This window comes from Dendrobates tinctorius, unplaced genomic scaffold (assembly GCF_039654945.1).
Source record: "Dendrobates tinctorius isolate UK_male_01 unplaced genomic scaffold, ASM3965494v1 ptg000003l, whole genome shotgun sequence".
Lineage (NCBI taxonomy): Eukaryota > Metazoa > Chordata > Amphibia > Anura > Dendrobatidae > Dendrobates > Dendrobates tinctorius.
Window position 1 is genome coordinate 19,147,485 of NW_027361671.1, and position 26,936 is coordinate 19,174,420.

The 26,936-nt window shown below is 46.5% G+C and overlaps 1 protein-coding gene across 1 annotated transcript in view; it reads right to left on the bottom strand.

The window, feature by feature from the left end:
- The window catches only part of CETN3 (centrin 3), a 32,066-nt gene extending 5,462 nt beyond the window's left edge, over nucleotides 1-26,604 (bottom strand). Inside the window, exons 1-3 of the mRNA XM_073586753.1 lie at nucleotides 26,436-26,604; nucleotides 14,511-14,646; nucleotides 14,059-14,173 (exon numbers count right to left, since the gene is read on the bottom strand). Of these exons, the coding sequence (XP_073442854.1) occupies nucleotides 14,059-14,173; nucleotides 14,511-14,646; nucleotides 26,436-26,452 (268 nt within the window). The 5' untranslated portion in view covers nucleotides 26,453-26,604. The remainder of the gene's footprint in view (nucleotides 1-14,058; nucleotides 14,174-14,510; nucleotides 14,647-26,435) is intronic.
- Between the last annotated feature and the right edge of the window lie 332 nt (nucleotides 26,605-26,936).

The window sequence follows — 26,936 nt, forward strand, 5'->3', positions numbered from 1 at the left end:
AACTGCTTTTTCCTGATGTGTATAAAGTAGTCTCATTTAATCCTATGTAACGTATATACAGCAGTCTTAATATCTGTTATGTGATACATATAGTAGAGTCTCAGAGTATACTATATGACAGGGGTTAGCAATTAATTTTCCCAAGGGGTCACATGAGAGACCGTGACTGTTGTGGAGGGCCAAACCAATAGGCTGAAATTAATTCTGCTTAATACTAATATTAACCCCTTTCCCACCTGAGACGTATCCATACATCCCTGTTATCTGGGATGTATGGATACATCCCGGCAGTTTTGTGGGCACACAAACTGAGCACGCGAGATCGCTACCGGGTGTTAGCTGACATCCAGCATTAAGTTCCACTTTAACCCCCTAAATGCTGCGATCGAACTCAATTGCAGCATTCCGGGAGCAGGCAGCCCCTCTGCCCTTGGATCAGAGACCTCATGACGTCACGTGGAGTCTCGATCGTGGCCGTGGTCGATATTCGAGTCAACAGAGCAAGAAAAGTTGTTTGATCATGCTCAGAGCATGATCAGCAACTTACCATGTCAGTGCTGGCGTCCCGCCAATACAGTTTGCATTCCATAGACATGCTGCTGCATCCCCTTGCTATATAAGCACTCAGCCTACAAAAAATGAATATCTTGCAGTGGAACAAAGTAAAAAAAAAAAAAAAAATTGTAAAAATATTCTGCCTCCCAAAAATCGGAATAGAAAGTGATCAAAAAATGTCATGTGTCTGAAAATGGTACCAATAAAAACCCTCAACTTGACCCACAAAAACCAAGTCCATACATGACTCTGTGCACTGTAATACGGAAAAATTATAGCTCTCAAAATATGATGCAGTTTTTGCAATAAAAGTGTCTTTTAGTGTGTGACAGCAGCCAAACATTAAAAAACTATACAAATCTGGTATTGCTGTAATCGCACCGACCCGAAGAACAAAGGCTAATCACTTATACCGCACGAAGAATGGCGTAAAAAAAAAAAAAAAAAATAAAACCAATTTTTCACCTGTTTTGTTCATCCTGCCTCCCAAATAACGTAGAAAAGCTCAGCGCACATTTATCCTGTGCTCTATACTGAGCGCTTACATCGGGGTTTCCCTTTCTCTGAAATGTAAAATTCAGATGGAACCCCCAACGGAAGATTCTCTATAATGAGGAAGATGGCACTGTGAACGCCATAGGACCTGTGATCAGGTGGTGTCCCTCATTTTAGAGTAAGATCACACAGGACTTTTTTGCTTTTTTTCTGCAGCAAAACCTGATCTTGGCAGGAAAGAAGCTGGGGCAAAAACGCAGGTTTAGGTGCGTTTTTTGATGAGGGTTTTTTTTTTTGTGTGTGTGTGTGCCTTTATCCATGCCAATGCCCATGACTTTTCTGCAGCAAAAACGCTGCAAATATTGACACCTGCGTTTTTGCTGTGTTTTTTCAATACCCATTCAAGTCAATGGGTGAAAAACGCTGAAAAAACGCAGCAAAAACGCTGAAAGAAGTGACATGCTCTATGTCCAAAAAAACGCAGCAAAGCACAAAATCCTGATCACACAAAAAACCAATGTGCGTGCATGAGATTTCTGAAATCTCATAGGTTTTGCTGGTAATGGAAAAATAAGCTGCAAATCAGCATAAAAAAAAAAACATGAAAAAAAAGCGCAGCAAAAAAGTCCTGTGTGAACTTACCCTTAGGATTGCATAAAAGTGCAGTGTGCCACAGTATCTGTTGCCTCATTATAGTGAATCCCGTCATTCACAGATTTAGATGGAAACCGCAGAGTAAGTGCTCAGCGCCGGATAAATGTGATCCCAAACGTTATGTAAAACGTTCCCAACAAAAGTTTCATGTCAATCCACAAAAAAGGAAAGTCCCCACTCAGGTATGTCATATGTTAACAGAAATATATGGGGCTTCCACGTTACTGGTGTACAATGGCTCAGGAAAAGCTAAATGGCTCATCACCCCCTCCAAAGAAATTCAGCAAATTCTGAGCTCCCAAATTCAAATGCCCCCTCCCTTCTGAGCCTCACAGTGTACAGTGGGTACGGAAAGTATTCAGACCCCTTTAAATTCTTGAGTCTTTGGTTCATTGCAGCCATTTGGTAAATTCAAAAAAGTTCATTTTTTTTCTCATTAATATACAATCTGCACCCCATTTTGACTGAAAAACAAAAAAAAACAAACAGAAATGTAGAAATTTTTGCAAATTTATTAAAAAAGAAAAAAACTGAAATATCACATGGTCATACACTACCGTTCCAAAGTTTGGGGTCACACAGACAATTTTGTGTTTTCCATGAAAACGCATACTTTTATTAACCAAATGAGTTGCCAGATGAATTTAAAATCTAGTCCAGACATTGACAAGAAAAGATTTTTATTTGAAATAATTTTCTCCTTCAAACTTCGCTTTCAAAGACTGCTCCCTTTGCAGCAATTCCAGCATTGCAGACCTTCGGCATTCTAGCAGTTAATTTGCTGAGGTAATCTGGAGAAATATCACCCCAAGCTTCCAGAAGCCCCTCCCTCAAGTTGGTTTGGCTTGATGGGCACTTTCTGCGTACCATACGGTCAAGCTGCCCCCACAAGAGCTCAATGGTGTTGAGATCTGGTGACTGAGCTGGCCACTCCATTACAGATAGAATACCAGCTGCCTGCTTCTTCCTTAACTAGTTCTTGCATAATTTGGAGGTGTGCTTTGGGTCATCGTCTTGTAGGATGAAATTGGCTCCAATCAAGCGCTGTCCACAGGGTATGGCATGGCAAAATGGAGTGATAGCCTTCCTTATTCAAAATCCCTTTAACCTTGTACAAATCTCCCACTTTACCAACACCAAAGCAACCCCAGACCATCACATTACTTCCACCATGCTTGACAGATGGCGTCAGGCACTCTTCCAGCATCTTTTCAGTTGTTCTGTGTCTCACAAATGGTCTTCTGTGTGATCCAAACACCTCAAACTTGGATTAGTCTGTCCATAACACTTTTTTCCAATCTTCCACTGTCCAATGTCTTTGTTATTTTGCCCATATTAATCTTTTCCTTTTTTTCAGCCAGTCTCAGATACGGCTTTTTCTTTGCCACTCTGCCCTGAAGGCCAGCATCCCGGAGTCACCTCTTCACTGTAGACGTTGACTCTAGCGTTTTGCGTGTACTATTTAATGAAGCTGCCAGTTGAGGACCTGTGAGGTGTCGATTTCTCAAACTACAGACTCTAATGTACTTGTCTTGTTGCTCAGTTTTGCAGCGGGGCCTCCCACTTCTCTTTCTACTCTGGCTAGAGCCTGTTTGTGCTCTCTGAAGGGAGTAGTACACACCGTTGTACGAAATCTTCAGTTTCTTGAGAATTTCTCACATGAAATAGCCTTCATTTCTAAGAACAAGAATAGAATGTCGAGTTTCATGTGAAAGTTCTTTTTTTCTGGCCATTTTGAGAGTTTAATGGAACCAACAAATGTAATGCTCCAGATTCTCAACTAGCTCAAAGGAAGGTCAGGTTTATAGCTTCTCTAAATCAACCAAACTGTTTTCAGCTGTGCTAACGTACTTGCACAAGGGTTTTCAAGGGTATTCTAACCATCCATTAGCCTTCTTACACAGTTAGCAAACACAAAGTACCATAAGAACACTGGAGTGATGGTTGTTGGAAATGGGCCTCTATACACCTATGAAGATATTGCATTACAAACCAGATGTTTGCAGCTAGAATAGTCATTTACCACATTAACAATGTATAGAATGTATTTCTGAATAATTTAATGTTTGCTTCATTGGAAAAAACTGTGCTTTTCTTTAAAAAATAAGGAAATTTCAAAGTGACCCTAAACTTTTACACGGTAGTGTAAGTATTCAGACCCTTTGCTCAGGCACTCATATTTTAAGTCACCTGCTGTCCATTTATTTGTGATCCTCCTTGAAACAGTTCTACTCCTTCATTGAAGTCAAGCTGTGATTAATTAAACTGATAGTACTTGATTTGTAAAGGCACACACCTGTCTACAAAAGACCTCACAGCTCACAGTGCATGTCAGACCAAATGAGAATCATGACGTCAAAGAAACTGGCCAATGAGCTCAGAGACAGAATTGTCGAAAGGCACAGATCTGACCAAGGTTACAAAAGAATTTCTGCTGTTCTCAAGATTCCTCAGAGCACAGTGGCCTCCATAATCCTTAAATGGAAGAAGTTTGGGACCACCGGAAGTCTTTCTAGACCTGGCAATCCAGCAAAACTGAGCAATCGTGGGAGAAGAGCCTTGGTGAGAGGTAAAGAATAACCCCAAGATCACTGTGGCTGAGCTCCACAGATGAAGTAGGGAGATAGGAGAAAGTTCCACAAAGTCAACTATCACTGCACCAGTCGGGTATTTATGGCAGAGTGGTCCGACGGAAGCCTCTCCTCAGTGTGAGACATGTGAAAGCCCACATAGAGTTTGCTTAAAAAAAAAAAACACATGAAGGACTCCCAGATTATGAGAAATAAGATTCTCTGGTCTGATGAGACGAAGGTTTTTGGTGATAATTCTAAGTGATATGTGTGGCGAAAACTAGGCACTGCTCATCACTTGCCCAATACAATACCAACAGTGAAACATGGTGGTGGCAGCATCATGCTATGGGGGTGTCTTTCAGCTGCAGGGACAGGATGACTGGTTGCAATTAAATGGAACATGAAAGCGGACAAGTACAGAGATATCCTGGATGAAAACCTCTTCCAGAGTGCTTTGGACCTCAGACTTGGCCGAAGGTTCACCTTCCAACAAGACAATGACCCTAAGCACACAGCTAAAATAACAAAGGAGTGGCTTCTGAACAACTCTGTGACCATTCTTGACTGGCCCAGCCAGAGCCCTGACCTAAACCCAATTGAGCATCTCTGGCGAGACCTGAAATGGCTGTTCACCAATGTTCACCATCCAACCTGACGGAACTGGAGAGGATCTGCAAGGTTAGAATGGCAGAGGATACCCAAATCCAGGTGTGAAAAACTTGATGCATCATTCCTAAGAAAAGACTCATGGCTGTACTAGCTCAAAAGGTTATTCTACTCAATACTGAGCAAAGGGTCTAAATACTTACGACCATGTAATATTTCAGTTTTTCTTTTTTAATAAATTTGCAAAAATGTCTCCATTTCTGTTTTTTTCAGTCAAGATGGGGTGCAGAGTGTACACTAATGAGAAAAATATGTACTTTTTTGAATTTACAAAATGGCTGCAATGAAACAAAGAGTGAAACATTTAAAGGGGTTTGAATACTTTCCGTAACCACTGTATATAAATAACATATTGCATCCACATGCTTGGCATTTCTGATGCAATGAGAGCCCGCCTAACTTACGGGTACAGGTTTCCAGAAGCATGAGATGGGCATAACGTACTGATGACTGCAAAGTACTGGTTACAACAGCAGTTTGCAATTTTCACTCGACAACATTCATTGCTGCTTGCTTCTGGAACACACCCAGTCAAAATCGTCACTAAAACTGTTGATAAATTTCCAAAATGGGGTCACTTGAGGGGGGGGGGGGGGTCCTGCTCTTCTGGGAAAGGGGCTCTGTATATGGAGTCCGCAAACTATTCTAGGAAACTCTGCGCTCCAGGAGGCAAATAGCTCTCCGCCCCTCCCGAGTCTCTCCATATAGCTAAGCATTACTGTACAGCAACATATGGGGTATTGCCACGTTCAGTAGAAGTTGGGGACAAATTTTGGTGCGATTGTTACCCACTTCTTGTGTGAAAATGTAAAATCTGGGGCTAAAACAAAATTTTGGTGGAAAAAATGTAAATTCTTTTTTCTTCACTGCCCAATGGTATAAAGTTCTGTGACACACCCATGGTATCAATATGATCACTGCACCCCTAGATGAATTCACTGAAAGGTGTTGTTTGTAAAATGGGGTCACTTATGGGGGGGTCTTCTACAGTTCTGGCACCTCATGGGCTCTCCCAGTGGGTCATGGCACCTGCAAACCATAAGAATAAAATCTGGCGCTCCTTGCCTTCTGAGCTTTGCACTGTGCCAGAAAAATATTTCCCTATAACATGTGGCATATTGGTGCACTCAGGGAAAAATGGAGCTCAGTTTGTTGTTAAAAAAAAACAAAAAAAAAACCAAGTCCTATTAGCCCTGAAAAAAAAATTAAAAACTTGGGGCCAAAACATTTTAGTGGTAAAAATGTAATTTAGTCTTTCTTCACCGCTCAATGTTATAAAATTCTGTGACATACCTGTGGTGTCAGTATGATCACTGCACCCCTAGATGAACTCATTGGGGAGTGTAGTTTGTAAAATAAGTTCTCATTTTTTTTTGTTGTTCTGCCAGTTGGCTCTGCCAATGTGATATGGCACCCTCAAACCTTCCAGCTAAATGTAAACTCCAATATGGCGCCTCTTCCCTTCTGAGGTTTGCACTGTGCCTCAAAAGTAGTATTCCCCCACATATGGGATATCGGTGTACTCAAGAGAAATTGCACAAACTGTATGGTGCAATTTTTCTTGTTACCCTTGTGAAAATAAAAAAAAATGGTGTTAAAATAACATTTTTGTGGGGAATATGTGATGCATTTTTTTTTTTCACGGCTCAACATTATAAACATATGTGAAGCATCTTTAGGTTCAAGTGGCTCACCACACATCTAAAACACATTCCTTGAGGGGTCTAGTTTCCAAAATGGACTCACTTGAGGGGAGGGGGGTTCCACTGTTTACACGTATCAGAAGCACAACAATTTTTGGGGTCCATTTTTTCCCAAAATATCCTGTGAAGCACCTGAAGGGTTAATAAACTTCTTGAGAGTGGTTTTGAGCACCTAGAGGGTGCAATTTTTTTAAGTTTAAAAAGCCTAAACTTATTCTAACACTACTATCTTTTTTATATATATTTTTTACTTTTGAAAAACTGTAACCCTAACTGGAAAGAATGAAAAACTAATAAAAACTATAAAAAAAAAAATGTAATCTGACATGGAAAATGAGATGGGGGGCACCAAGGGGGTGATTAGGAGATTGTGGATTTACAGAAACGGAGATAGACGTTTAACCCCTTAGCGACCGCCGATACGCCTTTTAACGGCAGTATTTAACTGTACTAAAACCACAGCGCCGCTAATTCACGGCGCTGTGGAGAAAGTGAATAGCGCCCCCCAGTGACGGATTTTCTCCGGGGTCTCGGCTGCCGGGGGTAGCCGAGACCCCAGAGAACATGAATCGGTCGGTTTTGCGATCGCCGTTATTAACCCTATAACGGCGACAGCAAAAAAAAAAGCCACGATTTTACATTTAATTTCTCTTTCCTCTGATGTGATCGCACATCAGAGGAGAGAGAAAGAGGGTCCCCGATCCCCCCCGGTACCTCTCCGTGGTCCTCTGTTCCCTCCCGGTGGTCCTACGTCCCGCCGACGTCCTCCGGTGGGCGCCATCTTGGATCCGGGGAAAATGGCGGGCGCATGCGCAGTGCGCCCGCCGGGAATCTGCCGGCTCCGGCTGGCAGATTCCATTCATTCATTTTGATCACGATGATAAACGATCATCGTGATCAAAATAAACAAAATAGTACATAATCCCCCCGTTTATCACCCCCTTGGTTAGGCCACCATAATGAAATAAAGAAAATATTTTTTTTTCCAGTTTTTCATTAGGGTTAGGGCTAGGATTAGGGTAAGAGTTAGGATTAGGGATTAAGGTTAGGGTTGGGATTAGGGTTAGGGGTGTGCTGGGGTTAGGGTTGGAGCAAGAATTGAGGGGTTTCCACTATTTACCAACTTTGGGGGTCTAAAAATTGGGTCTAAAAATTCACTTTTGTGTAAATAAAAAAGACTTTTTATTTTCACGGCTCTGCGTTTATAAACTTCTGTGAAGCGCTTGGGGGTTCAAAGTGCTCACCACACATCTAGATAAGTTCCTTAGGGCAGGGGTCCCCAACCGCCGGTCCGCGGCCCAGCACCGGGCCGCTGCAGTGCCCTTGCCGGTCCGCGGACACAAGGGGAGCCAGGGGCGGTCAGTGGCGTAGCGGGGGCTGGGGCGGCGCGCAGCAGTTCTTAGCGGCGGCCAGGGAGCGATCCAAGCAGCTCCGCTGCCTGCAAGAGGGAATAGCAGGAGCGGAGCTGCAAGGACCCGTCCACTGCGTCCAGCTTCCTGCCCGCCGCCCGCGCTTCCTGTCTCTGACTGACACAGAGAGGAGAGCGCGGCCGCTGCTGTGTCAGAGCGAGGAAGTGCGGGCAATGCTGCGGACAGGTGAGAGGAGAGAGGTTGTGTCTGTGTGTATGTCTGTCTGTGTGTGTACATGTATGTCTGTGTGTGTGTGTGTGTGTGTGTGCGTGTGTGTTGGTCTGTGTTTGTGTAGCCTGGCCCTGGAGGAGATGGGGACATGAGGAGAAGACCGTGAGGGGAGTGATGGAGAGATGGCAGTGATGGGGTGAAGGCAATGATGGGGAGAAGGGAGTGATGGGGAGAAGGCAATGATGGGGAGAAGGGAGTGATGGGGTGAAGGCAATGATGGAGAGAAGGGAGTGATGGGGTGAAGGCAATGATGGGGAGAAGGGAGTGATGGGGTGAAGGCAATGATGGAGAGAAGGGAGTGATGGGGTGAAGGCAATGATGGGGAGAAGGGAGTGATGGGGTGAAGGCAATGATGGAGAGAAGGGAGTGATGGGGTGAAGGCAATGATGGAGAGAAGGGAGTGATGGGGTGAAGGCAATGATGGGGAGAAGGGAGTGATGGGGTGAAGGCAATGATGGAGAGAAGGAAGTGATGGGGTGAAGGCAATGATGGGGAGAAGGGAGTGATGGGGTGAAGGCAATGATGGGGAGAAGGGAGTGATGGGGTGAAGGCAATGATGGAGAGAAGGAAGTGATGGGGTGAAGGCAATGATGGGGAGAAGGGAGTGATGGGGTGAAGGCAATGATGGGGTGAAGGCAATGATGGGGAGAAGGGAGTGATGGGGAGAAGGGAGTGATAGGGAGAAGGCAATGATGGAGAGAAGGGAGTGATGGGGTGAAGGCAATGATGGGGAGAAGGGGGTGATGGAGCACTCATTCAAAACCTATGGTGAGTTGAGTCACATCATAAATGTTATTTAATTATAAGTATGCACTGCTACACTACAAACGTGTCCATAGCCCCACCCCCTTATGACAAAAGCCCCGCCCCTGCCACACCTCCATCCCCGCCCTGCCGGGCCATGGAAGAATGGTCTTGCTTGAAACCGGTCCCTGGTGCAAAAAAGGTTGGGGACCACTGCCTTAAGGGGTCTAATTTCCAAAATGGGGTCACTTGTGGGGTGTTTCCACTGTTTAGGCCCACCAGGGGCTCTGCAAATGCAACATGACGCCCGCAGACCATTCCATCAAAGTCTGCATTCCAAAATGGCACTCCTTCCCTTCCAAGCTCTCCCATACGCCCAAACAGTGGTTCCCCCCCACATAAGGGGTATCAGCGCACTCAGGACAAATCGCACAATAACTGTACGGGTATGATTTCTCCTGTTACCCTTGTAAAAATAAAAATTTGCGTGCGAAAAGATCATTTCTGTGGAAAAAAATGGATTTCTTATTTTCATGGCCCTACGTTATAAACTTCTGTGAAGTACTTGAAGGTTCAAAGTGCTCACCACACATCTAGATAAGTTCCGTGGGGGGTCTAGTTTCCAAAATGGGGTCACTTGTTGGAGGTTTCCACTGTTTAGACACATCAGGGGCTCTCCGAACGCAACATGGCATCTGATCTCAAATCCAGCCAATTCTGCATTGAAAAAGTCAAACGGCGCTACATCCCTTGCGAGCTCTGCCATGTGCTGAAAAAGTGGTTTACCCCACATATGGGGTATCGGCGTATTCAGGAGAAATTATACAACAAATTTTGTGGTTGATTTTCTCTTTTAACACTTGTGAAAATAAAAAAAATTGGCTCCGAAGTAAATTTTTTGCAAAAAAAAGTTATATGTTAATTTTTTCCTTCCACATTGCTTTAGTTCCTGTGAAGCACTTAAAGGGTTAATAAACTTCTTGAATGTGGTTTTGAGCACCTTGAGGGGTCTAGTTTTTAGAATAGTGCCACTTTTGGGTATTTTCTGTCATGTGCACCCCTCAAAATGACTTTAAATATGATGTGGTCCCTAAAAAAAACGGTTTTGTAAATTTTGTTGTAAAAATGAGAAATCGCTGGTCAACTTTTAACCCTTATAGCTTCCTAACAAAAAAAAAATTTTGCTTCCAAAATTGTTGTAAAGTAGACATGTGGGAAATGTTATTTATTAAGAAATTTTTGTGACACATCTCTCTGATTTAAGGGCATAAACATTTAAAGTTTTAAAATTGCAAAATTTTCACAATTTTCGACATATTTCCGTTTTTTTCATAAATAAACACAAGACTTATCGAAGAAATTTTACCACTAACATGAAGTACAATATGTCACGAAAAAACAAATCTCAGAATCTGCAGGATCCATTAAAGTGTTCCAGAGTTATAACCTCATAAAGGGACAGTGGTCAAAATTGTAAAAATTGGCCCGGTCATTAAGCTGCAAACTGGCTCTGTCGCTAAGGGGTTAATTTGTGAATTTTTTTTCCCTTTCTCTGACTTCACAGCACTCAGATGTAGTGCATCGCTCTTCTCTCCCAGAACTGCAAGGAAAGAAGAGAGAGGCACAGCCCAAGTGCTGCCATATTTACGAATATTGGGACTGTTGAGAGACCCCAACACAGTAATCAAAAGCCAGCAGCCAATGAAAGATCCCTGCTGCTGCCAAGTGCAGGGAGGCAGATCTTGGCAGACAAGCTGTACATGCGCCAGCCATTTTCTTTCGGCAAAAGAGGGAGAGGGGGCCATGGGGAGGGGGGGGGATGTCTGATCCAATACAAAGGTACCGGATTGGGGGGGGGATAAAGAGAAATGATGTCCCCTGACATGTTAGATCATACGAGATATTTTTTAACTGTATCACAGTGTTTTTTTAATGTGAATCGATATATTTAATTGCCTTAAATTGTCCGTCATCCACTTCCGTCTGGATGTCCCCGAATCCCACAATCCACCGCACCGCATCGGAAGTACGCCGACCACCATTTTGGAACACCTGAGTGATGGCGCTCGGCTCCAGGACGCCGCTACGATCCCGAACGTCGCTGCGATCCCAGCTGCCGCTCGGATCTAGGCCGCCGCTGGGATCCCGACCGACGCTCGGACCCAGGCTGCCGATGCGATCACGAGGCTGTGAAAGGGGTGTAATGAGGGGATATAACGAGAGGAATGTAATGAAGGGGGTATAATGAGAGGGTGTAATGGGGGGGGGGGTAATGAGGGATGCCGCCGGACCCCCGCCAGGACCCGACCGCCTGACTACACGCACCGAATCCCGCCGCTGCCTGCCCACTCACCTCCGTGCAGTCACAGTCGGCAGTAAAGACCGCAGCTTGAGGCCTGTGTTGGAGATTGGGTGCGGCCACCCTAGCAGAGTGGAAACCCTGGAAAATTTGTGACTCTGGGGGGCGCTACATACTTATTCCAGATCGCTGTTTTAAAACAGCAATGAGGGAATAAGGTCCCTTAACAACTGCTGTTCTAATGCGTTTTGGCAGTCATTAAGGGGTTAAAACAAAAACTTATTCTTAACAATTTTATGGGTGCAGCTATTTTGGGCATTAAGACAATGCTTTGCGTGAGACAAGACTTTTAGTTATCTCACCAATTTCACCAAGTAAGGGATATTTTCTTGCTGGATTACTTGTATTTTAATGAAACCATTTTGGGTTACATACAGGCCTCGATTCAGGAAAGCTTTTACAGCATAATTCCGGCGCAAAAAGCTTTGAAAAGTAACTCAAATTTTGTGCAATGTGAGGCTGCACAAAAAAAAAAAATGTGGTTTTTAGCATTGTCAAGCCATTTTTTGAGGGGCTGTGGCAGGACTGAGGTGTGGCGACAACCGCTTGCCAAATACATGATCAATGGCAGCATTCCTTATACCACAGAGAGTAGAATTTCAATATTTGCAGATGACACTAAACTCTGCAGGGTAATCAATTCAGAGGAGGACAATTTTATATTTCAAGAGGATTTATGTAAACTAGAAGCTTGGGCTGATAAATGGCAAATGAGCTTTAATGGGGATAAATGTAAGGTCATGCACTTGGGTAGAACGAACAAGATGTTTAATTATGTGCTTGATTGTAAAACACTGGGCAAAACAGTCACTGAAAAAGACCTGGGTGTATGGGTGGACAACAAACTCACATTTAGTGGCCAGTGTCAGGCAGCTGCTGCAAAGGCAAATAAAATAATGGGATGCATTAAAAGAGGCATAGATGCTCATGAGGAGAACATAATTTTACCTCTATATAAGTCACTAGTGCGACCACACTTAGAATACTGTGTACAGTTCTGGTCTCCGGTGTATAAGAAAGACATAGCTGAACTGGAGCGGGTGCAGAGAAGAGCGACCAAGCTTATTAGGGAACTAGGGGGTCTGCAATATGAAGGCAGGTTATTACACTTGGGGTTATTTAGTTTGGAGAATCGAAGGCTTAGGGGTGATCTTATTACAATGTATAAATATATGCGGGGACAATACCAAGAGCTTTCTAATGATCTTTTTACTCTTAAACCTGTGACGGGGACAAGGGGGCATCCTCTACGTCTGGAGTAAAGAAGGTTTAAGCATACTCACAGACGCGGATTCTTTACTGTAAGAGCAGTGAGACTATGGAACTCTCTGCCATATGATGTTGTAATGACTGATTCCCTACTAAAATTTAAGAAGGGACTGGATGCCTTTCTTGAAAAGTATAATATTACAGGGTATATACACTAGTTTCCTTAATATTGCGTTGATCCAGGGAGCTAGTCTGATTGCCGTATGTGAAGTCGGGAAGGAATTTTTTTTTCCCCAATGTGAAGCTTACTGTTTGCCACATGGGTTTTTTTTGCCTTCCTCTGGATCAACATGTTAGGGCAAGTTAGGATAGGATATGGGTTGAACTAGATGGACTCAAAGTCTCCCTTCAACCTTAATAACTATGTTACTATTTTACAAATTTTACAAAAGCCTTTGACTGAAGATTTGTGGTGAGGAGCACATATAGGCACATGCCACGTCGCGCCTTGATCAATACATTAGAGGCGTGTGCCTCTTAAAGAAGTTATCCACTACTTGGGACAAGTTCTGGTCATACCCCTCGCTTGGTCCCCATAAAATAATAAAGTTTATACTCCCCTCCCGTGCTGGTGCCGTTCCCGCTGTGTCAGAACTCGCTCTCTCCGAGGATCTCTTGCGGTGTTGTGACACATGGCGCCGGCCTCACTGTCCCCTCCTCCTGCCTTATTGAACATGAAGAAGAGGAAGTCCGAGATCAGCTGCAGCCTTGACTTCCGCTTCACGTTCGATTTGTCTGAAGACGGAGACAGCGACACCAGCACTGATTGACCGCCAGGGTGACATGTCACAACAACCACACGGGTGGCGAGTATAAACTTTATTATTTTATGGGGGCCAAATATTTTGATCAAGAAGGGGAACTCCTTTAAGAAATCAGGTACCTCGTACTCTACCCCAACCCTTCAAGATCAACGTGAAAAAAAATCCAGTCTTTATGAATCAGGGACATCATTTTTTCCAAACTTATATTACTTTTTTGGGGAGGAAATTTACATTCACACTACAAGTCCAGATCTACTTTATGCCCCCCACATCTGAACGAGGACCCGAGTGCTCTCATACTGCAGTAATTGCAGCAGTTTCGGCTGTCATATACATCTGTCACCTACTGCGGATGGTGCAGACAGCGCTCTTTTCCTGCGACGTACATTTATGTCACTCAATGCTAGATACATCGCACCAGCTCCGCAAATGAACAGTGGATTGTGCTAAGGGGTTAATGCATTCTGCTGGGGACCATCAGCACAAAAAAAAAAAAAAAAAAAAACACAACATTAGCTCATCAACCTTGTAATGAAAAGGCTCTCAGGACGTCAAGCATGAAGCTGGAACGGCAAAGAAGGCTCAAGTACTCCATGTAAAATATGGAAAAATGGCAGGTAAGAAAAGAAAACTTACCAACTTCATTAAAGTCTTCAAAACTAATCCTTCCTGTTACTTCACCATCATAATCTTTCAGGATGCGTAACACATCTGCCTTCTTAACGTCAAACCCCAGAGCGCGCATGGCCACCTGACAAACGTAACACATGTACAACCATCAACTCATCGGAATCAGTACCAAAAGTTTACAAGAAAAGAAAAATCAGACCAATGAGAGGTAAAGCAATGGAGACGGATCAGCGGAGAGGCAGGTGTCCAGCCCCAGAACAGAAATTAGAGCGCTGACAATGAATGAATACTAACCTAACTAATACATTCCCCTGTTGGTTTTGTGCCAATGCTGTCAATCACTCTGTTTACTGAGCGCCAACAAGTACCACTGCAGCCAATCACTAGCTGCGGTGGTTAGCTGTCTACACCTCTAAGTACAATGTTGTAGCCAATCACAGGGGTTTCCTGGCCATTACCTTTAATTCATGATAATCTATTGCTTTGTCTTTGTCGGTATCAAACAGATCAAACGCATCTTTAATTTCTTGCTTCTGTTCCTCGCTCAACTCTCGTTTTTTCTTCTTTTTTGTTTTGTCGACCGCTAACTCCGCTCTGGTGGAGAAGACAAGAAGGAGAGATGCACAAATGAGAGGAGCTGAATCTGGACAGCAGTTCATTTCCACTGACAGATAAGTAAATCATTATGTCTTTTCTCCAAGTCTATGGAAACATCCCCTACACCGGCAGCAAATCTAAAAAGAAAAGTGGGTTAACGCTGTCTGCACTCCGTGCGTTTTTGGTGCGTTTTCACTGCAGTTTTCCGCACGGAAAGGGGCCAAAAACACTATGGAACCCCAAATCAATGACAATCCTGAAATACTGTGCACATAATCATTAACCTCTTAACGACCGCCAATACATCTTTTAATGGTGGCAATTAACGATACTTATGCCTCAGAGGCGTTTTTTAATGGCGCTGAGAAATAAGTGTATAGCGCCCCCCAGCGTCAGAATTTTTCCGGGGTCTCAGCTACCCCTAGTAGCCGAGACCCCAGAGAACATTATTCGGGTCGGTTTTTACCAACCCTAGTCTTGCGATCGCTGTTATTAACGGAATAACGGCAACTGCAAAAAAAAAAAAAAGTCTGATTTCCCATTTAATTTCTCTATCCTCTTATGTGATCGATCAACCCCGATACCTCCGATGTCCCTGCATCCCCCCGTGAAGCCCCCCTGCCCACAGAGTCTTGTTTTGGAAAGAAAACGACGGGCGCATGCGCAGGGCGCCCGCCGAGATCTGCCAGCCGCCACTCAGCAACAATAGGAAATTTTTCCTATTGGTTCATTTGATCACTGTGATAGGGTCTATCACAGTGATCAAAATATAAAAAAAAAAAAAAAAAAAATTGTAAATCAAACCTTCCTTTATCACCCCCTTAGTTAGGTTAAAAATAATGAAATAAAGAAAATGTATTTTTTTCCATTAGGGTTAGAGTTGGGCTCAAGCTAGGGTTGTGGTTATGGGTTATGGTTGGGATTAGAGTTAGGGGTGTGTTAGGTTTGTGATTAGGGTTATGGTTAAGGTTGGGATTAGGGGTGTGTTGTGGTTAGGGTTGGAGTTAGAATTGGGGGGTTTCCACTGTTTAGGTACATAAGGGGGTCTCCAAATGCAACATGGCGTCACCATTGATTCCAGCCAATTTTGCGTTCAAAAAGTCAAGCGGTGCTCCCTCCCTTCTGAGTCCTGCCATGCACCCAAACAGTGGCTTTCCCCCCCACATATGGGGTATTGTCATACTCAGAAGAAATTGCACAACAAATTTTTTGGTACATTTTCTCCTGATACCCTTGTGAAAATAGAAAAAAATTGGTTCCAAATAAATTTTTTGTGAAAAAAGTAAAATGTTTATTTTTTCCCTTCTATATTGCTTTAGTTCTCGTTAAGCACCTGAAGGGTTAATAAACTTCTTGAATGTGGTGTTAAGCACCTTGAGGTGTGCAATTTTTTAGACTGGTGTCACTTTTGGGTATTTTCTGTCATATTGACCCCCCAAAACTCACTTCAAATGTGATATGGTCCCTAAAAATGGTTTTGTAAATTTTGTTGGAAAAATGAGAAATCACTGGTCAACTTTTAACCCTTATAACGTCCTAACAAAAAAAATTATGCTTCCAAAATTGTGCTGATGTAAAGTTGACATGTGCAAAATGTTATTAACTATTCTGTGTGACACCATTCTGATTTAAGGGTACAAAAATTAAGTTTGAAAATTTTCTACATTTTTGCCAAATTTGTTTTTTTCATAAACGCAAGTTATAGCGAAGAAATTTCACCACTAACATGAAGTACGATATGTCACGAAAAAAACAATCTCAGAATCAGTGGTATCTGTTGAAGTGTTCCAGAGCTTCGTCATTAACCCCTTTACCCCCAAGGGTGGTTTGCATGTTAATGACCGGGCCAATTTTTACAATTCTGACCACTGTCACTTTATGAGGTAATAACTCTGGAACGTTTCCATGGATCCCAGTGATTAGGACAATGTTTTCTCTTGACATATTGTACTTCATGTTAGTGGCAAAATTTCTTTGATATGATTTGCGCTTATTTGTGGAAAAAAACGGAAATTTGGCAAAAATGTAGAAAATGTCGCTATTTTCCAACTTTGAATTTTTATGCCCTTAAATCACAAAGATATGGCACACAAAATACTTAATAAGTAACATTTCCCACATGTTTCCTTTATATTAGCACAAATTTGGAACCAAAATTTTTTTTTGTTAGGAAATTATAAGGGTTAAAATTTAACCAGCGATTTCTCATTTTTACAACACCATTTTTTTGTGGGAACCACATCACATTTGAAGTCTCTTTGAGGGGTCTATATGATAGAAAAGACCAAAAAGTGATACCATTCTAAAAACTGCACCCCTGACGGTACTCAAAACCACATTCAAAAAGTTTATTAACCCTTCAGATGCTTCACAGGAGTTTTTTGAATGAAAAAAAAAAAAAATTTAACTTTTTTTCACAAAAAATTACTTCAGGTCCAATTTTTTTTTTATTTTCCCAGAGGCAACAGGAGAAATTGGACCCCAAAAGTTATTGTGCAATTTGTCCTGAGTAGGCTGATACCCTATATGTGGGGGGAACCACTGTTTCGGCGCACGGAAGGGAAGGAGCGCCATTTGACTTTTTCAACGCAAAATTGGCTGGAATTGAGATCGGACGCCATTTCGCATTTGGAGAACCCCTGATGTGCCTAAACAGTGGAAGCCCCCACAAGTGACCCCATTTTGGAAACTAGACCCCCCCCCCAAGGAACTTATCTAGATGTTTGGTGAGAACTTTATAATGTAGAGCCATAAAAATAAAAAAATCATTTTTTTCCACAAAAATGATATTTTCGCCCCCAATTTTTTATTTTCCAAAGGGTAACAGAAGAAATTGGACCCCAAGGGTTATTGTGCAATTTGTCCTGAGTACACCGATACCCCATATGTGGGGGTAAACCATTGTTTTGGCACATGGCAGAGCTTGAAAGAGAAGGAGCACCGTTTGACATTTTCAACGCAGAATTGGATGGAATGGAGATCAGACGCCATGTCGCGTTTGGAGAGCCCCTAATGTGCCTAAACAGTGGAAACCCCCAATTCTAACTCCAACCTTAACCCCAACACACCCCAACACACCCCTAACCCTAATCCCAACCCTAGCATTAACCATAGTCCTAACCCTAATGGGAAAATGGAAAAACACTTTTTTAATTTTATTATTTTTCCCCCAACTAAGGGGGTGATAAAGGGGGGTTTGATTTACTATTTATGTCGGGTTTTTATGTTTGGCAGCTGTCACACCCTAAAAGACGCTTTTTATTGCAAAAAAGTTTTTGCATCACCACATTTTCAGAGCTATAATTTTTTCCATATTTTGACCCACCGAGTTATGTGAGGTCTTATTTTTTGCGGGACGAGTTGACGTTTTTATTGGTACCATTTTCGGGCACGTGACATTTTTTGGTCGCTTTTTATTCCGATTTTTGAGACGCAGAATGAACAAAAACCAGCATTTCATGAATTTCTTTTGGTGGGGGCGTTTACACCGTTCCGCGTGCTGTAAAATTGATAAAGCAGTTTTATTCTCCGGGCAGTACGATTACAGCGATACTTCATTTTTATCTTTTTTTATGTTTTGGCGCTTTTATATAATAAAAATAATTTTATACAAAAAATAATTATTTTTGCATCGCTTATTCTGCGAGCTATAACTTTTGTATTTTTTCGCTGATGATGCTGTGTGGCGGCTCGTTTTTTTTGCGGGACAAGATGGCGTTTTCAGCGGTACCATGGATATTTATATGCGTCTTTTTGATCGCGTGTTATTGTACTTTTTTTTCGGCGGTATGATGATAAAGCATTGTTTTTTGCCTTTTTTTTCTTAAGGGGTTCACTAAAGGGGTTAACTAGTGGGACAGTTTTATAGGGCCTGCAGACACGGTGATACTAATATGTGTACTTTTATTGCTTGTTTTATTTACATAAAGAAATGATTTTATTGGGTTTTTTTTAATTTCTGCATTTTTTTTTTTTTTTTTTATTATTTTTACACTTTTTTTATTTTTAACTTTTTTACATTGTCGTAGGGTGACACATTACTATGTAAAGTCAGATCACTGATCTGACACTTTGCACAGCACTCTGTCAGATCAGCGATCTGACAAGCAGTGCAGGAGGCTTGCCAGAGCCTGCTCTCAGCAGGCACTGAGAAGCCACCTCCCTGCAGGACCCGGCAACCATCTTGGATCCGGGGGCCTGCCGGGAGGAGGCCCTCGGAACGCGATTACATCGCGTTGTTCTGAGGATCTCAGGGAAGCACGCAGGGAGCCCCCTCCCTGCCCGATGCTTCCCTATGCCACCGGAACACTGCGATCATGTTTGATTGCAGTGTGCCGGGGGTTAATGTACCGGAAGCGGTCCGTAACCGTTCCTGGCACATAGTACCGGGTGTCAGCTGGGATAATCAGCTGACACCCGGCCACGATCAGCTACACTCCCCTCGTGAGCGCGGCTGATCGGCTGTGACGTACTATCCCATCCTTGGGAATTAAGTCCCAGGGGACATGGACGGGATAGTACGTCATATGGCAGAAAGGGGTTATGTACCAAATTAGCCCTGTCACTAAGGGGTTAATTTTCCTTGAATATTCGCAGTGCGTTTTCTTCTGCAGGACGTCAATTCTCTTTGCGGATTTTAAGCTTTTTTCCACTCATTGACTTCAAATAAGTCAGACAGATCCGCAGCAAAAACGCAGGTATAAAATGCCTGCAGATTTGCTGAATTTTTGTTTATGTTTTTTGCTTCCTATGCTGTTTTCCACGTAGTCACCTGTGAGACAGTGTGCGAAATACCGGCGCGGCGGTTCAGAAAAGCAATAATGCCTACCACCGGTAAGCCCATTAATCAGAGCGCTGCAGGGTCATGCTGTCAAATGTCAGCATGACCCTGCAGAGATACTGTGACCCATTGTAAAAAGCTTACTGCAAGTCAGCAGGTGTCGGCTAAACTACTACTCCCATCAGGCTACGTCTGCCATCACTGATAAGTTATAGCAGGCGCCGCTGATGGGAGAAGTAGTCTCTCGTCAGGCGGCACCTGTGCTCAAACTGAAATGTAAAATAATTAAATACATATTCAAATAAAAAGAAAGAACATTAGAAAACACAAATAAAAAAACATTATACTCACCTAACACACAAATCCCCGATGCCCTTGTCTCCTATAAAAAATGCAAAATAAAAAAAAAACAAGTACTCACCTTAACGCCAACCATATACTCTCATGTACGCCGTAGACCCCATAATCCACGGTGATCTCACTTGTAGAACAGTCACATCGGGAGATATGACTTCTCTAACCGGCAGCCGGCGATACACTATGCACTCCGGCAGTGTATAGCGCTGAGCTGCCGTGAGAATTCACCGGAGTTCATCAACTGATTAGCCCTGGTTATCTCACTTACGGCACCTGTGCTATGTGTGCACGTTGAGTATTTGCCTGCAGAAATTTCTGCAAGGTTTCTGCATCTTTTGGCAGCAAAAACGCTACATCAAAAACGTGCGCTTTGCCTCAGTTTGTTTTTACATGCTTATTTTGCAAGTGTTTTTGTACAGTAATGAATGCTTTTTTGAGCTTAATAAAGATATTTCAAAAAAAGTTTTGGGATGTAATTTCTTGGTTCAACACCTTCTTTATTTTTATGCAGTAGCATAAGGGTAAAGGGATTAGTGGTTGGTGTCAGCAGCTGTCATTGATACCAAACCCTAGGTTTAGTAACGAAGAGGTGTCAGCCAGACACCTTCATTAATAAACCTGTAAGTAAACGCACACGTGTAGGAGCGTTAACAGAACGAACATACATAGGCTGCAACGTAACAGCAACTGTTAATTTAAAAGAAAAACATGGAAAAAAAATTGCATGGGTTTCCCCAGCAGACGGAAAGCCGATGACTGAGGGCTAATGTTAATATTCTGGTAAGGAGTCAATAGCAATAAAGGTTCCCAGGCTATTAATATCAGCTCACAGCTATTTGCATAGCCTTTACTGGCTGGCTTACAGGGGGACCCAGAAAAAAATTGACGTTGTGTCCCCTTTTAAAATCTAACCAGCAAAGGCTATGCAGAAAGCTGCGGGCTGATAATAGTAGTCTAGAAGGGGCCAGGAATATTGGCACCTCACAGACTAAAACCGTTAGCTATAAGATGTGCCAAACCTGGCACTTACCTTCGCTCCTCCCACCTGCCCTGATGCAGGGACAAGTGGGGTAATTGTTGAGGGGGTTGATGTCACCTTTGTATTGTCAGGTGACATCAAGTCCAGAGGTTAGTAATGGAGACAGCCCATTACTAACCCCATAGTGATATTATAATAAACACACACCCAGAATAAAGTCATTTATTTGAAGTAATCACACTGACTCCTTTATTGAATCTAAATTAAATCATCCTCATCAAACACCTAATCCATTGAAGCCAACATCTCCTGTAACAAAAAATAATATAATAAACCACAATATTCCTCACCTGTCCGATGAGAAATCCCGAAGCTGAGATCTCTATCTGCACAAGCTCTGCTCCGGTGGCCATTTTCCTGGAGGTGGTTCAGGGCTTTAAAATGCCGGCGGAGCCCCCACACCTCCGAATATCACCTCCTCCCAGCCTGAGGCGTGCAGCATTGCCCAACTTTTGCCTCCGCCAGCAGCGACCCTGGGACCTGGCTCAACTGCAGCCGATAAGGTATATTCGAATTATAAGACGCACCCCCATTTTCACCCCAAATTTGGGTGAAAAAAAGTGTGTCTTACAATCCGAAAAATGTGGTATTTGGTATCACTCAGTTCAGAAACGCCGGATCTATGAAGAAATAAAAACAAAACAATTAATCCAATCGGTAAACAGTATGACGAGAAGACAAATCAAAACGCCAGGATTGTGGGTTTTTTTTTGTTGCCGCAACATTGCAATAAAATGCAACAACAGGTAATAAAGACATCGTACCTACCCCAAAGTGGGATTGATAAAAACTTCAGCTCTGTACCTTTTTTTTTTTTTTTTTTTTTTTTTACAAACTTTAGATTTTTTTTCACTGCATAAATAAAAAAAGAACCTGGACATGTTTGGCATCTGCAAACTCGTAATGACCTGGAAAATCATAACGGCAGGTCAGTTTTAGCATTTAGGGAAAATGGTAAAAAAAAAAAAAAACAATTGTGGAATTGCACTTTTTTTTTGCAATTTCACCTCACTTGCATTTTCTTCCCTTTTTACAGTACATGATATAGTAAAACCAACAGTGTCGTTCAAAAGTGCAACAGGTCGTGAAGAGGTTACGATATCTGCTTTCATAAGGAACTTTCCATTTCTGTCCCGGTCATGTAACGGACACACAGGTGCACGGCTCGTCACAAGTTACATACCCAGGGGTCCGCCACTTGACATCTATCCCCATAGAAAAGGGGCTTACTGGATGACAGCAAGCAGAGGTGCTGAAAACACTGAGAACTGATGCAGAGAGTAATACAGACATGATAATCCAGAACTGGACCCCAGGATTCCTGCAGCTGCACCTCCACATCCTGGAGAGCTCCGCAGTCATGGCTCCTGGAGTACCCCGGATTCTTGCTGCTGCACCCCCACATCCAGGAGAGCTCCGCAGTCAAGGCTCCTGGAGTCCCCCGGATTCTTGCTGCTGTACCTCCACATCCAGGAGAGCTCTGCAGTCAAGGCTCCTGGAAACCCACGGATTCCTGCAGCTGCACTCCGCCATCCCGGAGAGCTCCGCAGTGCAGACTGCTGATGACTCCCGGTTTCCTGCAGCTGCACCTCCACATCCCGGAGAGCTCTGCAGTGCAGGCTGTTGGTGACCCCCGGATTCCTGCAGCTGCACCCCGACATCACGGAGAGCTCCGATGTGCAGGCTGCTGGTGACCCCCAGATTCCTGCAGCTGCACCTCCACATCCCGGAGAGCTCCGCAGTGCAGGCTGCTGGTGACCCCCGGATTCTTGCAGCAGCACCTCCACATCCCGGAGAGCTCCGCAGTGCAGGCTGCTGGTGACCCCCGGATTCCTGCAGCTGCACCTCCACATCCAGGAGAGCTCCGCAGTGCAGGCTGCTGGTGACCCCCTGATTCCTGCAGCTGCACCTCTACATCCCGGAGAGCTCCGCAGTGCAGGTTGCTGGTGACCCCTGGATTCCTGCAGCTGCACCTCCACATCCCGGAGAGCTCCGCAGTGCAGGCTGCTGGTGACCCCCGGATTCCTGCAGCTGCACCTCCACATCCCGGAGAGCTCCGCAGTGCAGGCTGCTGGTGACCACCGGATTCTTGCAGCTGCACCTCCACATCCCGGAGAGCTCCGCAGTGCAGGCTGCTGGTGACCCCCGGATTCCTACAGCTGCACCTCCACATTCCGGAGAGCTCTGCAGTGCAGGCTGCTGGTGACCCCCAGATTCCTGCAGCTGCACCTCCACATCCCAGGGAGCTCTGCAGTGCAGGCTGCTGGTGACCCCCCTGATTCCTGCAGCTGCACCTCCACATCCCGGAGAGCTCTGCAGTGCAGGCTGCTGGTGACCCCCAGATTCCTGCAGCTGCACCTCCACATCCCAGAGAGCTGCGCAGTGCAGGCTGCTGGTAACCACCGGATTCCTGCAGCTGCACCTCCACATCCAGGAGAGCTCCGCAGTGCAGGCTGCTGGTGACCGCCAGGTTCCTGCAGCTGCACCTCCGCATCCCGGAGAGCTCCGCAGTGCAGGCTGCTGGTGACCCCCGGATTCCTACAGCTGCACCTCCACATCCCGGAGAGCTCCGCAGTGCAGGCTGCTGGTGACCCCCTGATTCCTGCAGCTGCACCTCCACATCCCGGAGCGCTCCGCAGTGCAGGCTGATGGTGACCCCCGGATTCCTGCAGCTGCACCTCCCCATCCCGGAGAGCTCCGCAGTGCAGGCTGCTGGTGACCCCCGGATTCCTACAGCTGCACCTCCACATCCCGGAGAGCTCCGCAGTGCAGGCTGCTGGTGACCCCCTGATTCCTGCAGCTGCACCTCCACATCCCGGAGCGCTCCGCAGTGCAGGCAGCTGGTGACCACCGGATTCCTGCAGCTGCACCTCCACATCCCGGAGAGCTCTGAAGTGCAGGCTGCTGGTGACCACCGGATTCCTACAGCTGCACCTCCACATCCCGGAGCGCTCCGCAGTGCAGGCTGATGGTGACCCCCGGATTCCTGCAGCTGCACCTCCACATCCTGGAGAGCTCCGCAGTGCAGGCTGCTGGTGACCCCCTGATTCCTGCAGCTGCACCTCCACATCCAGGAGAGCTCCGCAGTGCAGGCTGATGGTGACCCCCGGATTCCTGCAGCTGCACCTCCACATCCCGGAGAGCTCCGCAGTGCAGGCTGCTGATGACCCCCTGATTCCTGCAGCTGCACCTCCACATCCCGGAGAGCTCCGCAGTGCAGGCTGCTGGTGACCCCCGGATTCCTGCAGCTGCACCTCCACATCCAGGAGAGCTCCGCAGTGCAGGCTGATGGTGACCACCGGATTCCTGCAGCTGCACCTCCACATCCCGGAGAGCTCCGCAGTGCAGGCTGCTGGTGACCACCGGATTCCTACAGCTGCACCTCCACATCCCGGAGCGCTCCGCAGTGCAGGCTGCTGGTGACCACCGGATTCCTACAGCTGCACCTCCACATCCCGGAGAGCTCCGCAGTGCAGGCTGATGGTGACCCCCGGATTCCTGCAGCTGTACCTCCACATCCCGGAGAGCTCCGCAGTGCAGGCAGCTGGTGACCACCGGATTCCTGCAGCTGCACCTCCACATCCCGGAGCGCTCCGCAGTGCAGGCAGCTGGTGACCACCGGATTCCTGCAGCTGCACCTCCACATCCCGGAGAGCTCCGCAGTGCAGGCTGCTGGTGACCACCAGATTCCTACAGCTGCACCTCCACATCCCGGAGAGCTCCGCAGTGCAGGCTGATGGTGACCCCCGGATTCCTGCAGCTGCACCTCCACATCCCGGAGCGCTCCGCAGTGCAGGCTGCTGGTGACCCCCTGATTCCTACAGCTGCACCTCCACATCCCAGAGAGCTCCGCAGTGCAGGCTGCTGGTGACCCCCTGATTCCTGCAGCTGCACCTCCACATCCAGGAGAGCTCCGCAGTGCAGGCTGCTGGTGACCCCCGGATTCCTGCAGCTGCACCTCCACATCCAGGAGAGCTCCGCAGTGCAGGCTGATGGTGACCCCCGGATTCCTGCAGCTGCACCTCCACATCCCGGAGAGCTCCGCAGTGCAGGCTGCTGATGACCCCCGGATTCCTGCAGCTGCACCTCCACATCCCGGAGCGCTCCGCAGTGCAGGCTGATGGTGACCCCCGGATTCCTACAGCTGCACCTCCACATCCCGGAGAGCTCCGCAGTGCAGGCTGCTGGTGACCCCCTGATTCCTGCAGCTGCACCTCCACATCCAGGAGAGCTCCGCAGTGCAGGCTGCTGGTGACCCCCGGATTCCTGCAGCTGCACCTCCACATCCAGGAGAGCTCCGCAGTGCAGGCTGATGGTGACCCCCGGATTCCTGCAGCTGCACCTCCACATCCCGGAGAGCTCCGCAGTGCAGGCTGCTGATGACCCCCGGATTCCTGCAGCTGCACCTCCACATCCCGGAGCGCTCCGCAGTGCAGGCTGATGGTGACCCCCGGATTCCTGCAGCTGCACCTCCACATCCCGGAGAGCTCCGCAGTGCAGGCTGCTGGTGACCCCCGGATTCCTGCAGCTGCACCTCCACATCCCGGAGCGCTCCGCAGTGCAGGCTGCTGATGACCCCCGGATTCCTGCAGCTGCACCTCCACATCCCGGAGCGCTCCGCAGTGCAGGCTGCTGGTGACCCCCGGATTCCTGCAGCTGCACCTCCACATCCCGGAGAGCTCCGCAGTGCAGGCTGCTGGTGACCCCCTGATTCCTGCAGCTGCACCTCCCGGAGCGCTCCGCAGTGCAGGCTGATGGTGACCCCCGGATTCCTACAGCTGCACCTCCACATCCCGGAGAGCTCCGCAGTGCAGGCTGATGGTGACCCCCGGATTCCTGCAGCTGCACCTCCACATCCCGGAGAGCTCCGCAGTGCAGGCTGATGGTGACCCCCGGATTCCTACAGCTGCACCTCCACATCCCGGAGCGCTCCGCAGTGCAGGCTGCTGATGACCCCCGGATTCCTGCAGCTGCACCTCCACATCCCGGAGAGCTCCGCAGTGCAGGCTGCTGATGACCCCCGGATTCCTGCAGCTGCACCTCCACATCCCGGAGAGCTCCGCAGTGCAGGCTGATGGTGATCCCCTGATTCCTGCAGCTGCACCTCCACATCCCGGAGAGCTCCGCAGTGCAGGCTGATGGTGACCCCCTGATTCCTGCAGCTGCACCTCCACATCCCGGAGCGCTCCGCAGTGCAGGCTGCTGGTGACCCCCGGATTCCTGCAGCTGCACCTCCACATCCCGGAGCGCTCCGCAGTGCAGGCTGCTGGTGACCCCCGGATTCCTGCAGCTGCACCTCCACATCCCGGAGAGCTCCGCAGTGCAGGCTGCTGGTGACCCCCGGATTCCTGCAGCTGCACCTCCACATCCAGGAGAGCTCCGCAGTGCAGGCTGATGGTGACCCCCGGATTCCTGCAGCTGCACCTCCACATCCCGGAGAGCTCCGCAGTGCAGGCTGCTGGTGACCCCCGGATTCCTGCAGCTGCACCTCCACATCCCGGAGAGTCCTGGAGACCCCCAGGAACTAATGTAACACAGTCACCTCCCACCATAGAGAAAACGCAAGGCGCGGGCTCTCTCCCCAGGGTAGGTCCCGGCAACCAGCCTTACCTCACAACCAGGCTCATGTCTTCTCTCCGCGGTCTGCTGTAGACCTGGATACAGACAGCAACAGCAAGGCCCTAAGCTCCAAGCCCGCCCAGTAAACAAGGTTTCCCATACGTGATTGGTGGAAACCTTATAACTTCCCCTTAGTAACCAGAGCGGCTTCAAAGCAGCAGCGTATTTTAATTGGCCGTTGTGTGTGTCAATCTAAAATAGAATAATTTGATTGGCCGAACAGCAGCACGCCCCGTAACGTATCCTCCATCTCCAAGGCTGGAGAAAGAGACATAACTGGCAGGTAGCGTCTAGAATGGAGTGAGTTTTTTGAGGGAAAGATGTCACCGGAAAGGGCGGAGCCTCATTCAGTCACGTAAGGGTAGAGGCGAAGTCCAAGTCGGCTAAAGGACCTCTGCTGACATCATGCCCATGTGACCAGAACGGGCGGCGCCGCGCCACTTTACCGGACTCTGGGCTGAGGCTGGGTGGAGTGCTACACGAGGAGGATGT